General features: G+C 39.0%; 2 protein-coding genes across 4 annotated transcripts in view; both read right to left on the bottom strand.

Moving 5' to 3' along the window:
* The window catches only part of Ppp1r14d (protein phosphatase 1 regulatory inhibitor subunit 14D), a 295,305-nt gene that overhangs the window by 240,947 nt on the left and 41,652 nt on the right, over positions 1-12,706 (bottom strand). The window lies entirely within an intron of this gene.
* The window catches only part of Ino80 (INO80 complex ATPase subunit), a 109,305-nt gene that overhangs the window by 81,813 nt on the left and 14,786 nt on the right, over positions 1-12,706 (bottom strand). For all 3 annotated transcript variants that reach the window (XM_050132757.1, XM_050132770.1, XM_050132761.1), the window contains exons 3-9: positions 12,096-12,265; positions 11,931-11,998; positions 9,797-9,958; positions 7,456-7,576; positions 6,120-6,334; positions 2,318-2,371; positions 657-860 (exon numbers count right to left, since the gene is read on the bottom strand). In XM_050132757.1, the coding sequence (XP_049988714.1) occupies positions 657-860; positions 2,318-2,371; positions 6,120-6,334; positions 7,456-7,576; positions 9,797-9,958; positions 11,931-11,998; positions 12,096-12,265 (994 nt within the window). The remainder of the gene's footprint in view (positions 1-656; positions 861-2,317; positions 2,372-6,119; positions 6,335-7,455; positions 7,577-9,796; positions 9,959-11,930; positions 11,999-12,095; positions 12,266-12,706) is intronic.

Raw genomic sequence — 12,706 nt, 5'->3', positions numbered from 1 at the left:
TCCTATTTATTCCTATATATACAAAGTCTAAACTCGTTGAGAGATATCACATTTAGAAATAGTAGTGGCTAAAGTTTAAAATGGTAGCTGGAAAAATGAATGGGTCCCAGAAAATTAGATTGGTCACTTTTCACTGTTTCTATGAATGCATTCTGTAATTCCAGTTCCAGAGGATCTAAAGCCTTTTTCTGGCCTCAGCATGCATATGTGTGGTGTGCAGATCCATGAAGGCAAAACACCTACTAACACAAAATAAAACTTCTTTTTAAGAAATCAAAATAAGCTAGGAGATGGTAGTGCATGCCTTTGATCCCAGCACTTGGGAGGCAGAGGCAGGGGATCTCTGAGTTCAAGACGAACCAGGTCTGTAGTGTGAGTTCCAGGACAACCAGGGCTACACAAAGAAACTCTGTCTTGAAAAACCAAAGTGATGACTGATGATGATGAAGAAATTAAACCAAACAAATCAAAAACAGAGAAAAGGGCCAGACATTCAGAAGTCAGAGGCAAGTCTATTTGTGAGAGTTTGAGGACGGTGTGGTTTACATTACCCAGTTCCAAGAATGTTAGAGCACTGTCTCAAAGATACAAAGCAACACACACAATTTTTAGTGCTTTGGTAGTAAGAAGGATTTTAGAATTTGCTTTTGCCTCACCTCCCGCATTTCCTCATCCAACTTCCGTTGCTCCAAAGCTTCCTTCTCTGCTCGCTTGCGGTGCTCTTTCTCCACCTTCTCATACTTCTTCCAGTAAAGAAGCATCTCCTTGGTTAGGCGGCGAGCACGAGGCAAAGTCTCCTTACAGTTCTTCTGTGCTTGCAAGGCAGCTCGACGCACCTCCTTCATGCACTGGTGGGCGAGCTGCAAACAGTATCGTTATTATAACAAGGACCTAATTCCAGCAACAGTTCGGCCTGGACTGTAAGCTAATGCTCCCCATATTTTTTAATATCTACAGTCCCGCTAAAGAGCTAATGCCCCTGAACTAATCATTATTAATTATATGTAGTCAGCAGAATTTATCAAATATTTTATATAAGCCTGTGTCTAATTCTTTTAAAATGTTTTTACTTTTAAAAAGGTAAATATTGCTAATGAACAACACATAAACATAAAAATTATAAATGCAAAAGAAGGAAAAAAGAGAAGAAAGGAAAGGAGTGAAAAATTAAGAGAAAAGACTATTCAAGCATAACTAAGGTCCAGACCCCTGAGTTTAAATCTCCTAATTAAGAAACCCATTCACATCTACCACTTTAAATGAAACAAAATATACTTACTAATGTGGAACACTATAATTTGGGCATGAAATGGCCCTTGATGTATTTATTGGCTGGAGACCCTCATAAGAGTGGATCTGTTAATTAATTTTCCCATGTGAAAGGTGGGGAGAAATTACAAGACAGCACATGAATGGGGGAAGAAGCAGCTACTGAGCTGGCTACAGAGGCAGCATTCAGGGGTGGGGTAAGCCTAGGGTGTGGCTCTTCATTGTGTCCTGTCTGTAAATTGTCCGTGTACCTATAAATAACTCCAATCAAACTAAATGATCAACTTGTCCTTGGTGCTCAAACATATTTCTTCACATAATCCCCAGGAAAAGAAATACAACAATGGCAAGGACCTGAATTTTACTGAGAAGTTACAAAGTGTTATTACCACAGTAATAATAATAATAGCCATCACTGCTTTTTTTTCCACATGGTATATCTTACATTGAGGCACTAATGCATCCTTTATTCATGAACACCCTATGAAAGCAGTCAGAGTTGCCATATCTCTATTTATAGATGAGGAATAGAGGGGCTGAGAGCCTAGTACAGAGAAATCAAGACTAAAAACGTTACTTTTTCTGATTCTTCCATTAAACTGTTATTTTTCTCTCAGAGTTTTTTCGCTACATTATTGTGTATGTGATGGGTGTGTATTGGTGCACATGTGTGGCCTTCCCAGGACAACTGTGGGCAGTCAGCTCTTTCCTTCCACCAATGGTCCAGGGACTGAGCTTAGGCTGCCTGGCTTGGCAGCAAGTACCTTTACCCACCGAGCCATCTCTCAGCCCCCATCATTGCTTAAATAGAAAGACAGATCTTAAAGATTCTATGATCTGCCCAAGAACCAGAGATTGATTTAACACAAAAAGTTCAGAGAATCAGAAATATGACCAAGAGCAATTTTACTTATTAAGCAGAATGAGACTACCTAGAAATTCTCTTATTTGCTACCTGATTCCCGATCAATAGATAACACACAGTAAGAATAAGAATAGGCCCAAAGGAGAACACATGCTAGGCAAAATAGAAAACAGAAAATGTTACCTTTCGGCTATTGGTGAGAAACAGGTTTCGAGCTGAAGACTTCTGCTTGTTGGCCTAGAACATTTGAAAGTAATACTTAAGATTCATTTCTAATAAGACTGTATGTAGCCTTTATTTAATTCCTGAAGGAATGAAAAATAAGATATGAAGTACATACAAGACAAATTACTTCCAAAAGTCATCCACAGACACTGGCTAACATGAAACTATTAAAACTGCAGGAAGAAGCTACTGTTGCAGCTGCCTTGCCGTTAGTTTGTATATACATGGCAAAAGCATGTGTATGAATGAGCACATGTCTGCACATGTACGTAGAAACCAGCAGTAGATGGTGGGTGATTTCCTCTATCACCCTGCTACGTATTTTTTGAGGCAGGGTCTCTCAGTGAACCTGGAACTCACAGATTCAGCTAGACTGTCAACAAGCTACCTGTCTCAGTCACCCATATGTTAGGATTATAGGCATATGCCATGATGCTTGCTTTTGACACAGGACTATATTTCAGGTTCTTACACTACTGCAGCAAGCATTTACTCACTGAGCCATTTCTCTTGCCCTTGATAAAATTTGTATACTTTATAAGGATTTGTAAGGAATGGACTAGGGGACTGTAATAAATGCAAACCTCAACTCTACCCTGATTCACACACGTTGCTTTCCAGAGCCAATTTGTAAAGCTGAGGTAGTAGGACATTGAGATAGAAGAATCATTATAAAGAACATACTATCTCTACCTCCAACAATAGAAAATTTCTTCCACTATTACTCAGATTTTTGCCATCACCCAAGCCTCATATTCAATAAAAAAAAAAATTACAAGGCAAAGCTAATAAGCAGCCCACATCTCCAGCTCCAAGTCTTTCTCTCCCACTGAACAATGCTTCATAAGGTATCAGGGTACCTGCCTTTAATCTCAGGAAATAAATGAATTAATCCTGTGACTTCAAGGTCACCCTGGTAACAGCAAATTCCAGGCCAGCGAGGACTGTATAGTAAAACCATGTCTCAAAAAGAGTAAAGTCAACCTGACTTTCAATCATGTCCATTTAATTAAGGAAAAGAAGAGGCAGCTCTCTGCCTACTGCATCTTCCCCCAAGATGAATAAGGGATTTGAATGCCTGAAAGAAAGCCAAATTTGGGTTTTTTTTTTTTTTTTGGGGGGGGGGGGGAGTTGAGACAGGATTTCTCTATGTAGTCCTGGCTCTTCTAGAACTCATTTTATAGACTAGACTGACCTCCAACTCAGAGATCAACCTGCCTCTGCCCGCGAAGTGCTAGGATTAAAGGCGTGCACCACCGCACAGGCAGAAAGCCAGTATTAAAGTAGTTCCACTTCATAAACTTTTTCAGTCTTTTATCAGTAAATTCCTCTTACTAACTCACGTTGCATTTTTTTCTTCAAAGCCAACAATCTCAATTACTCCTACTGAAAATTAATTTATCATCAGAAGGGCATCATCTGAAACTTCCTCAAACACTAAAGCACATTTTCCCTTAACGTTCCTATCAAGAACAGCACACACAAATATCTCTCAAGAAACTTAGGAACTGCTACATGAAAAACCAGTTAACTTAGCTGGGTAGTGGTGGCCCACCTCTTTAATGCCAGTACTTGAAAGACAGAAGCAGGCAGATCTCTGAGTTCCAGGCCAGCCAGCCTGGTCTACAAATCAAGTTCCAAGACAGACAGGGTTACAAAAGAAACTCTGTTTTGAAAAACCAAATGTGTGTGTAACCTGAGATGTTACATTGCTACTGTGACAGTCACGCAAAAGCATAACCCAAATCTACCCATGCAGAAACACCGGCCCAGGCCTATCCTCTTCAAAAACAACGTCACAAAAGACAAAGGTTCAAAAACTCAGATGAAAGATTTAACAACTAAATACAACATGTAGTCCCCAAATTGGATCCTGACTTGAATCAGGAGAAAACTGATGAAATGTTAAAATGGACTACAAAGCAGAATTGTCAGCCTGCCTGGCAGAGATCCTGTGTTATGACTGCACCGTGCTTATACAGACGGAATCTTTTTCTAGAAAAAACTAAACCAACTAGGAAGGGAAGTCAAGAAAACAAGAAGCCAGGTGGTGGCGCACATCTTTGATCCCAGTACTTAGGAGGCAGAGGCAGGCAGATTTCTGAGTTCAAGGCCAGCTTGGTCTACAACCCAAGTTCCAGGACCACACAGAAAAACGCTGTCACAAAAACAAAACAAAACAAAACACCAACCAAACAACAACAAAAACCCAACAAACAAAAAGAAGCTTTGGCATATAGTTAGTGACAGAGCAGTTATACTTAGCTAATATAAGACCCTAAGTTTTAATTCCCAGAACCAAAACAAAAACATTAGTGATACTTATTTGAATGCTTAAGGAAAGCTCTTCCTGTCAGATTTTTTATGCAATCACAATCACTTCTATTTCTGTAGTTAGCTATGTGAGTCTATGAATTCATACAAAGATCTCTAATCCTAGTCAGCTTTCACAGTTTTCCCTTTTCCTTATTTATAACATCACTCCCTGACAGTGAGAAAGCAGCTCTCATCTGTAATATGGTTTCTTCGACTACTGAAGGGTAGTATACACATGGAATTTTAAAATTGTTAATTTGCTCGCTATCCACATGACATTGTCAACTCCACTCTTTGGTTAGATGTTTTTAAAACCATATCTAACATTTGTGTCTGTGCATGTACACACAAATGATGGAGGAAGGTCATTGGTTAATTAATAAAGAAACTGCTTGGCCCTGATGGGTTAGAACATAGGTGGGTGGAGTAAACAGAACAGAATGCTGGGAGGAAGAGGAAGTGAGCTAAGACGCCATGCTCCTCTCTCCTGGTGAAGCTCCGACCCAGGATGGCCTTAGGCTAGAATCTTCCCGAGGTAAGCGCACCTTGGGGTGCTACACACATTATTAGAAATGGGCTAGTTCAGGTGCGAGAGTTAGCCGAGAAGAGGCTACATATAATGGGCCAAGCAGTGTTTAAAAGAATACAATTTGTCTGTTGTTATTTCGGGGCATAAGCTAGCCAAGCAGCCGGGAGCCGGGCTGTGGGAAGAGGCCCGCAGCTCGTACAACACACATACCAAGGTGCACATGTGGAGGTCAGAGGACAATGTGCAGGAATCGGCCTCTTCTACTATTCCAGATATCAAGCTGAGGTTGACAGACTTGGTGGTGAGAGCCTTACTCACTGAGCCACTCACCAGCTCTGTACACTTCTTTCTGTCTTTAGCTTTACATAATGCACGTTTTCTTTTACTACATATTCCTTGAGTATAAAATCATGGAGACACGCTCTTAGCCTCCACCCCTAGATATGTGTGTGTGTGTTATTTATAACACGGTAAAGACATCTGCTTGACTTGTTCCTGTTACATTTGACCCTCTTCCTCTCATCACTAATATTCACCCACATATTGGTCAGAGGGGTTTTTTTAAACTTTTTGACAATTTATTTGTTTTTATTTCATGTACATTGTATTTTGCTAGCAAGTATGTCTGTAAAGGATGTTCGATTCCTTGGAACTGGACCTGCAGACAGTAGGGAGCCGCCATGTGACTGCTGGGAACACAGGTCCTCTGGAAGAGTAGCCAGTTCCTTTAACTACTTACTGAGTCATCTCTCCAGCCCCCATATTTGTCAGTTTTATTTACTTTACTTTTGGGGGTTATAACAAGTATCACAAACATCACTAAAATGTCCAAAAGTTGGTCCTACACTAAAAAAAACTACCCCCCTGCCCCTGCTACCTCGCTCCCATCCCTCCCTTTCACTTTCACTCACTTACCTTTGGTAGTTCCTTCTTCACAATGCTGAGCCATACTTTCCTGCGGCGAGCGTTAAGCTGCTCAATGGATAAGTGTTTCTTCTTGATGCCAGGGGGAGGTGCATCATGAGAAAACTTAGCAAAGACTTTGGTCTGGTGATGGTGGTGACGTGGGGATTCTTCAGAGGAAAGCTCTTCATCTCTTCGTCTTTTTTTCTTTACTTTTTTCAACTTGGCTGTAAAGTAAAGAAATGCTTACAAGGCTGCACTTCTCTCCTCCCACAGCACAGAACTAAGAACACTGTCGTCACTGAACACCTCAGGAGTTCTCTTCATTCTACCAGAGGCTAGCATGTTTCTTTCTTTTGTCAAGTCAATAAATACTCCAAGAGGAAGATCTCACTAATCAAAAAGAACACTGGACATTGCCTCTGTTCACATGAAAAATAGACTAAAACTCAGAAGCCAGTGACTACTGCACTCTGCACTGTGGGGGGTTTATAAAGCATCACTGGCCACAAGTGACAGTCACAGCATTTGGTTGAAATGCAAGACAACTGAAGAAAATAGCAGGGAAAAAAAATGCATCAATAGAACAATAATTTTTTTGAGGAAAAAAAATCATAAATGGCTCAAATAATTTATATTGGGAGAGTAGAGGATAAGAAAAGAAGGGTGGTAAAAAGAGGGGAAAACTAAAAATATGTTCTTTGAGCAGAATTCCTATCTTCAGAGAAACAAATCTGCCTTACAGATACTTTCAAACTCTCTTCCTATGTCCTTCCTGCTGTCCAACTGCACAACGTCAGTAGAAGACATTTCCCAACAAACATGCAAATGCTACAGAGGCCCATCAGGAGGTGAAGCCACGTTTCTCTTACTCCTCTCACTTCCCTATGCATAACCAACTTTTTCTCACCCCAGAATAATCCCAACAATGGCAGAGTTTATAGAAAAAAAGAAAACATTTTGCCTAAACCTTTGACTAACAACCTATAGATGTAGTCTTTCTTTCTTGGGTTGGAAGGGAAGGAGGAGGTTGCAACACAAAGTCCCAGGTACCCCCAGCTGGACCCAGACTCTATGCAGCCAACAACGATTTTGGTCTCCCAACTCTCCCGATTCTACCCACCAAATGCTAGGATTACTGGCATGTATTTAAAATCTACAGCTCTCAAGTCTTTCTACTTCTAGAAAAGACAATAGAACAAATGTGAAATAAGGTTACTAATACCACTAATCAGAAAAAGAGACTACAGTTTTTCAGATAAAGTAATCTTCTACTACATTTAAAATTTAAATGCACCATATACAATTTTGAAATTAAATAAAGAATAAATATGGGACAAATGCTTACCTTTAAGCTTCTTGTCTTCCTTGAATTTCTTTTTCTTGGGCCCAAGTAAATGACGCTGTTGCTCATAGAAAGGGTCATATGTAGAGAGCAGGCCTGCACTGTAGTACTGGTACTGCTGCAACTGAAGCAGGCAAACACTGTGATGGACCTGCCTGCATTCCACTGCACAGCCTTGAAGTCATCTTAATTAAAGAAAGCTAAGCCAGAGGAAATCATAGCTCCTAAATATTGTTTCCCACAGAGACCAATAAGAAATTAGTACATCTCATTTCAACTATCTCTCAAATCTTCATTCCCATATAAATTAAGATCTGTTGAATCACTTTCTGAGATTATAAATGATAGAACATGGAGGACTAAAATAAAGCCCTCTGTCAACTGTCAAAATTAAGTGCGCATGCATCAAACTGTGCACTTACAATCCTAGGTATATATTTTTTATTTCAATTAAAAAAAATCAAAGCAGATCATAACTGTAATCTCAACACCTATGGCTGAGGCAGACTCCCAAGAATTCAAGGCCCATTTGGACTATTGAGTGAAACCTGTCTCAAAAAAGGAAAAAGAGAAATGAATGAAAATATGGAGTACACCATGTTATGGCATCAGGTGTCAGAATCAAAATTGTTAGATATTGCCGGGCGGTGGTGGCGCACGCCTATAATCCCAGCACTCGGGAGGCAGAGGCAGGCGGATCTTTGTGAGTTCGAGACCAGCCTGGTCTACAAGAGCTAGTTCCAGGGCAGGCTCCAAAACTACAAAGAAAACCCTGTCTCAAAAAAAAAAAAAACTATAAAAAAAAAAAGTTAGATATTGCTGGGTAGTAGTGGCACACACAGGAGGCAGAGCCAGGAGGATCTCTGTGAATACAACGCCAGCCTGGTCTAGAGGGAGATTCCAGGATAGCCAGGGCTACACAGAGAAACCCAATCTCAAAACAAAAAACAACAAAAAAGTTAAGATGTTCCACTGCTTATCATGCACATAGGTTTGTGGTTTGTAGGTTTATGTGTATTACCTTAATATTGTTGGAAAATCATTAGGTCTCCAAATACACTAGTGTTCACTATGTACAATAGGCTATATTTTCAGCAAAAATCACAATGTTTTGGTAACAGTTGTCAAATAGTTGTCACTAAAACCATCATCAGCCAGGTGGTGGTGGAGCACACCTTTAAGCCCAGCACTTGGGAGGCAGAGGCAGGTGGATCTCTGTGAGTTTGAGGCCAGCCTGGTCTACAGAGCAAGATCTAGGATAGGCTCTAAAAACTACACAGACAAACCCTGTCTCAAGAAGCCTCCCCACCCTCAAATCATCAGCCAGGTGGTGGTGGTGGTGGTGGTGTAAACCTTTAATCCCAGCACTTGGGAAGCAGAGGCAGGCCAATCTCTAAGTATAAGGCCAGCATGGTCTATAGAGCAAGTTCCTAGACAGCCAGGGCTACACAGAGAAACACTGTTTTGGGGGGTTGGGGTAGAGTGGAAACTATCATCACAGTAATAATAGTTTTATCCAGACAGAAAACATGAACAAGTAATTATATTGGTAAAGACACACTAATAATCTTACAAAGTTAAGCATAGTTATCACATGACCAAGCAACACCTATTCTAAGAATATAACGAAGAAAAATTAAAAAATATACCCACACAAAACCTTCATAGCAGTATACAAAAGAACCCAAAATGGGAAAAATTAGCTCATCAAGTGAAAAACAAAAACACCATGTTCTATAAATAAGTAAAACTATTTGGCAATAAAAATGAATGGGGTAGTAATACATGGTATAAATATAAACAAACCTTGTAAGCATTACACCAAGTGAGACGCTGGATAAAAAGTACCATGTTATCTGACTTAATTCCATTCGTATGAAACATCTAGAATGGACACATTTACAAAGAACATGCGTGTATGAGGCCCTGGATTCAATCTCTAACACGAACCAAAAATAAAACACCACAGTTGTATGTAGTGCCACTTGGAAGGTGGAGATGGAAGTTCAAGGTCACCCTTCTAAGCAAGTCTCAATAAATATAAATATACATAAAATATATGTATGTAAACAAACATAAAGTTCAAATAAGTATCAAAAAAGAAGGTAGACTGGTGGCTGCCTGGCACCAAGGAAGAACAGAAGCTAAGAGGTAAAGGGTCCCTTCTAGAGTGAAAAAAGTGGCATAGACCTGAGACACTGAGGATGGAGACAACACTCTAAGTAAATTCCAAAGACACTCAATAGCTAAACTTTTGTTATGTGAATCCTATCACAATAAAGCTATTAACAATTATTATTTCATATAAATTAATATGGTGTGAGTGTTCTCTTGAAACTCTCACCTCCTTATCTTTACTATATTTATTTTGGTGAAGTTTCTTATATTTGTGTAATCGAAGCATGTTGTGAAGTTCTTCTCTGCTGAGATTGAGTTCTTCTTCTTCATCATCATTGTCTTCACTCTGAGAATCTGCCTCACTGGACTCATCACTTAAAAGAATGCTCTAGAAAAGGGGTGAAAATTGAATATAACTTTTGCTGGAAGCAATTTCTTAAACAATCGAATCATTTTTCCCAGAAGCTAGAACAATGGCCAAAACAGCCAGAGTATAGTCATTTCGAATTCTTACACTACTCTTTATCAATCTGACAAAAAAGGAAAGCAAAACAAATCACGTAAATGTTGCATATACCAAGGCAAACAAAAGAATTTAGGGTATAGAAATAAAGAAAAGGCAACAAGGACAAAACAAGGTGTGATAGGAGGGGAGAAACAACTCAAATATCCAGTAGTTCATGAATGGATAAACAAAATGTGGTACATTCAGATGATGAGGCATAAGAAGAAACAAAGTAATAAAACATACCATAAATTACTATATGTACCACTACATAATAAACCTTCAAAGTTTTCTTACACAAAGAAAGAAAAGCTAGCTACAAAAGCCCAGAATGGGCAAATCAACAGAGAAAGAAAAAGATTAGCAGCCAGCAGGGACTGAGGAAGGGAATAACTGCTATGAAGCAAAGAGTATCTTCACATAATGATGAATGTTCTGAAACTAGACAACCGTAATTGCCAAGATGTCTGTGAACATATTAAAAGTTACTAAGTCTCATAGTTTAAAAGCTTAGATTTTATGGTCAGTGACTTATACCTCAATTTTTATCTATTTTATGTATTTATTTATGTGTATGTGTTTTGTCTGCATGCACTTACACGAACTCTGTGCATACCTGGTGCCTGCAGAGGTCAGAAGGGATCAGATTCCCGGCAACTTGAGTTATAGATGGTAGTGAAACAACATATATATGCTGGGACAGAACCCAGGTCCTCAGCAAGAGCAACAAGCATTCTGAACCATTACTCCAGAGTCATATCTCAGTTCTTTAAAATGTGATAGTTAAGTATGAAGGTTTCTGTATTTCTAACTTCCTAAAATCTTTCTGATAGAAAGTAGGTCAGACTTTATACACCTGAGTTTTAAAGGACATGGTGGTGATATTAAAGGATTTACATCATTTTGAGCTCAAAGCAAAAGAAAGGAATAGTAGATCAATTAGAGTTGGTTTTTTTTTTTTTTTTTTAACTTAAATAGAATTATTGCCCTCTGTTCACTCTGGCCATTCCCAGTAGTGGTATAAATACTATGCAATTCTAACTGCTTATGACTGTGACCTGAGTAAGTGCATCACTAACAATGGAATGCAGTCCACACACAGCAGGTTCTAATCTCACTTCCACTATCCCATTCACTGTGCACCAGCCACACTAGCCTCTTTTCCCAAAAACACCAAATGCTTCTTTGTGAAAGATTCTTGTGTATGTCTCATATGATCAATGGCTCTTACCTTAGACATTCTCATGGCTCACTCTGATTAGTCAGAATTCTGCTGAAATGCTATCTTTTAAAGAATTTATAGTTATTTACTTGTTTGCATTCTTACTGACTACCTTCCTCACATAGAATGTAAATGTCACAGAGCAAGAGACGCATCATGTGCCAGTAATAGTACTTGGCACATGGATGCACTCAGGACATTATGATGAACTACTCAAAAATTCACAAAAAGTAAATTGACATTCCTAATTACAAGGTGAGTCAACGAAGGGAGTAGTTCTCATCAGTTTCTTTTCTTTCCTCAGTGTTTCATATTTAATAAAAGTCTACTAAAATTCTTTCACCAAGTTCTCTTCACAAAACAAATTCCAATATAAAAAAAAACTGTCTCTGAAAACATCTGCTAAAGAATATGGTGGTGATATTAAAGGATTTACATCATTTTGAGCTCATAGCAAAAGTAAGGAATAGCAGATCAATTAGAGTTTTTTTTTTAACGTAAATGTTTGCATATGCTAATTAAAAAAACTTTTAAATAGAATTATTTAAAATTCCCAAATGGACCGGTGACTTCCCTTACAGTTGTAATCTTAGTAGGTTATTTGGACTGGAAATATTCTGTCTTATCTCTTACCTTTAGCCACTTTCTGCTTTTCTTCAACTTAGAGAAGTTATATAAATTCCCCTTGTCAGATTTTGATTCTGGATAAAGAAACATAAAGAATAAAAAAAAAAAAAATGAAAGGATGACTGCCCCCAAGAGAACTCAAGATCCAGAGGAATCTCACTCCACACTGACCTGACTGCAGAACTCCATTCAGTGAGTATGGGTTCAATAATCCAGAATTGCTTGCCCCAGAAGTCTCACCAAGCAATGAATTTGGAGGTTCTTCTTTCACTTGTATTAAGGGATCCCCAGACTCAGGCAATAAGGGATTATTGTCATCCAATCCATCTTCACTGTCATCACTAAAAATTGGAGAATAGTAAGTCTCTAATTAAAGATTATACAACAAAACATATTTTGAGCCAAGTGTGATAGCACATGCCTATAAACCTAGAACCTGGTGGAGTCAGGAGGATCAGGAGTTCAAGGTCATTTGAGACCAGTATGGGCTAGGTGAGACCCTATCTCAAATACACACACACACACACACACACACACACACACACACACTCTCGTGTATATGTGTATATTATGTGTGTGAGAGAGCTAAGTGGTCAGGAAAGCTGGTACACACACCTTTAAAGCTAATGCTCCAGCAGTAGAGGCAGAGAGATCTGTGAGTTCTAGGTCCGCCTGGGATCTGAAAGGATGGATGGACGGACGGAGTCCAAACTGATTAAATTAAGGTTATTATAAATGAACACTTAAACAAATAGTCTTGAAAAAGTTGACCGTTTTACTTG

The sequence above is a fragment of the Alexandromys fortis genome, unplaced genomic scaffold (genome assembly GCF_014885135.2).
Source record: "Alexandromys fortis isolate MF-2015 unplaced genomic scaffold, M_Fortis_MF-2015_v1.1 scaffold_6, whole genome shotgun sequence".
Classification (NCBI taxonomy): Eukaryota; Metazoa; Chordata; class Mammalia; order Rodentia; family Cricetidae; genus Alexandromys; species Alexandromys fortis.
Note: the sequence above shows the minus strand (reverse complement) of the source record. Positions and strands in the feature narration are given on the sequence as shown.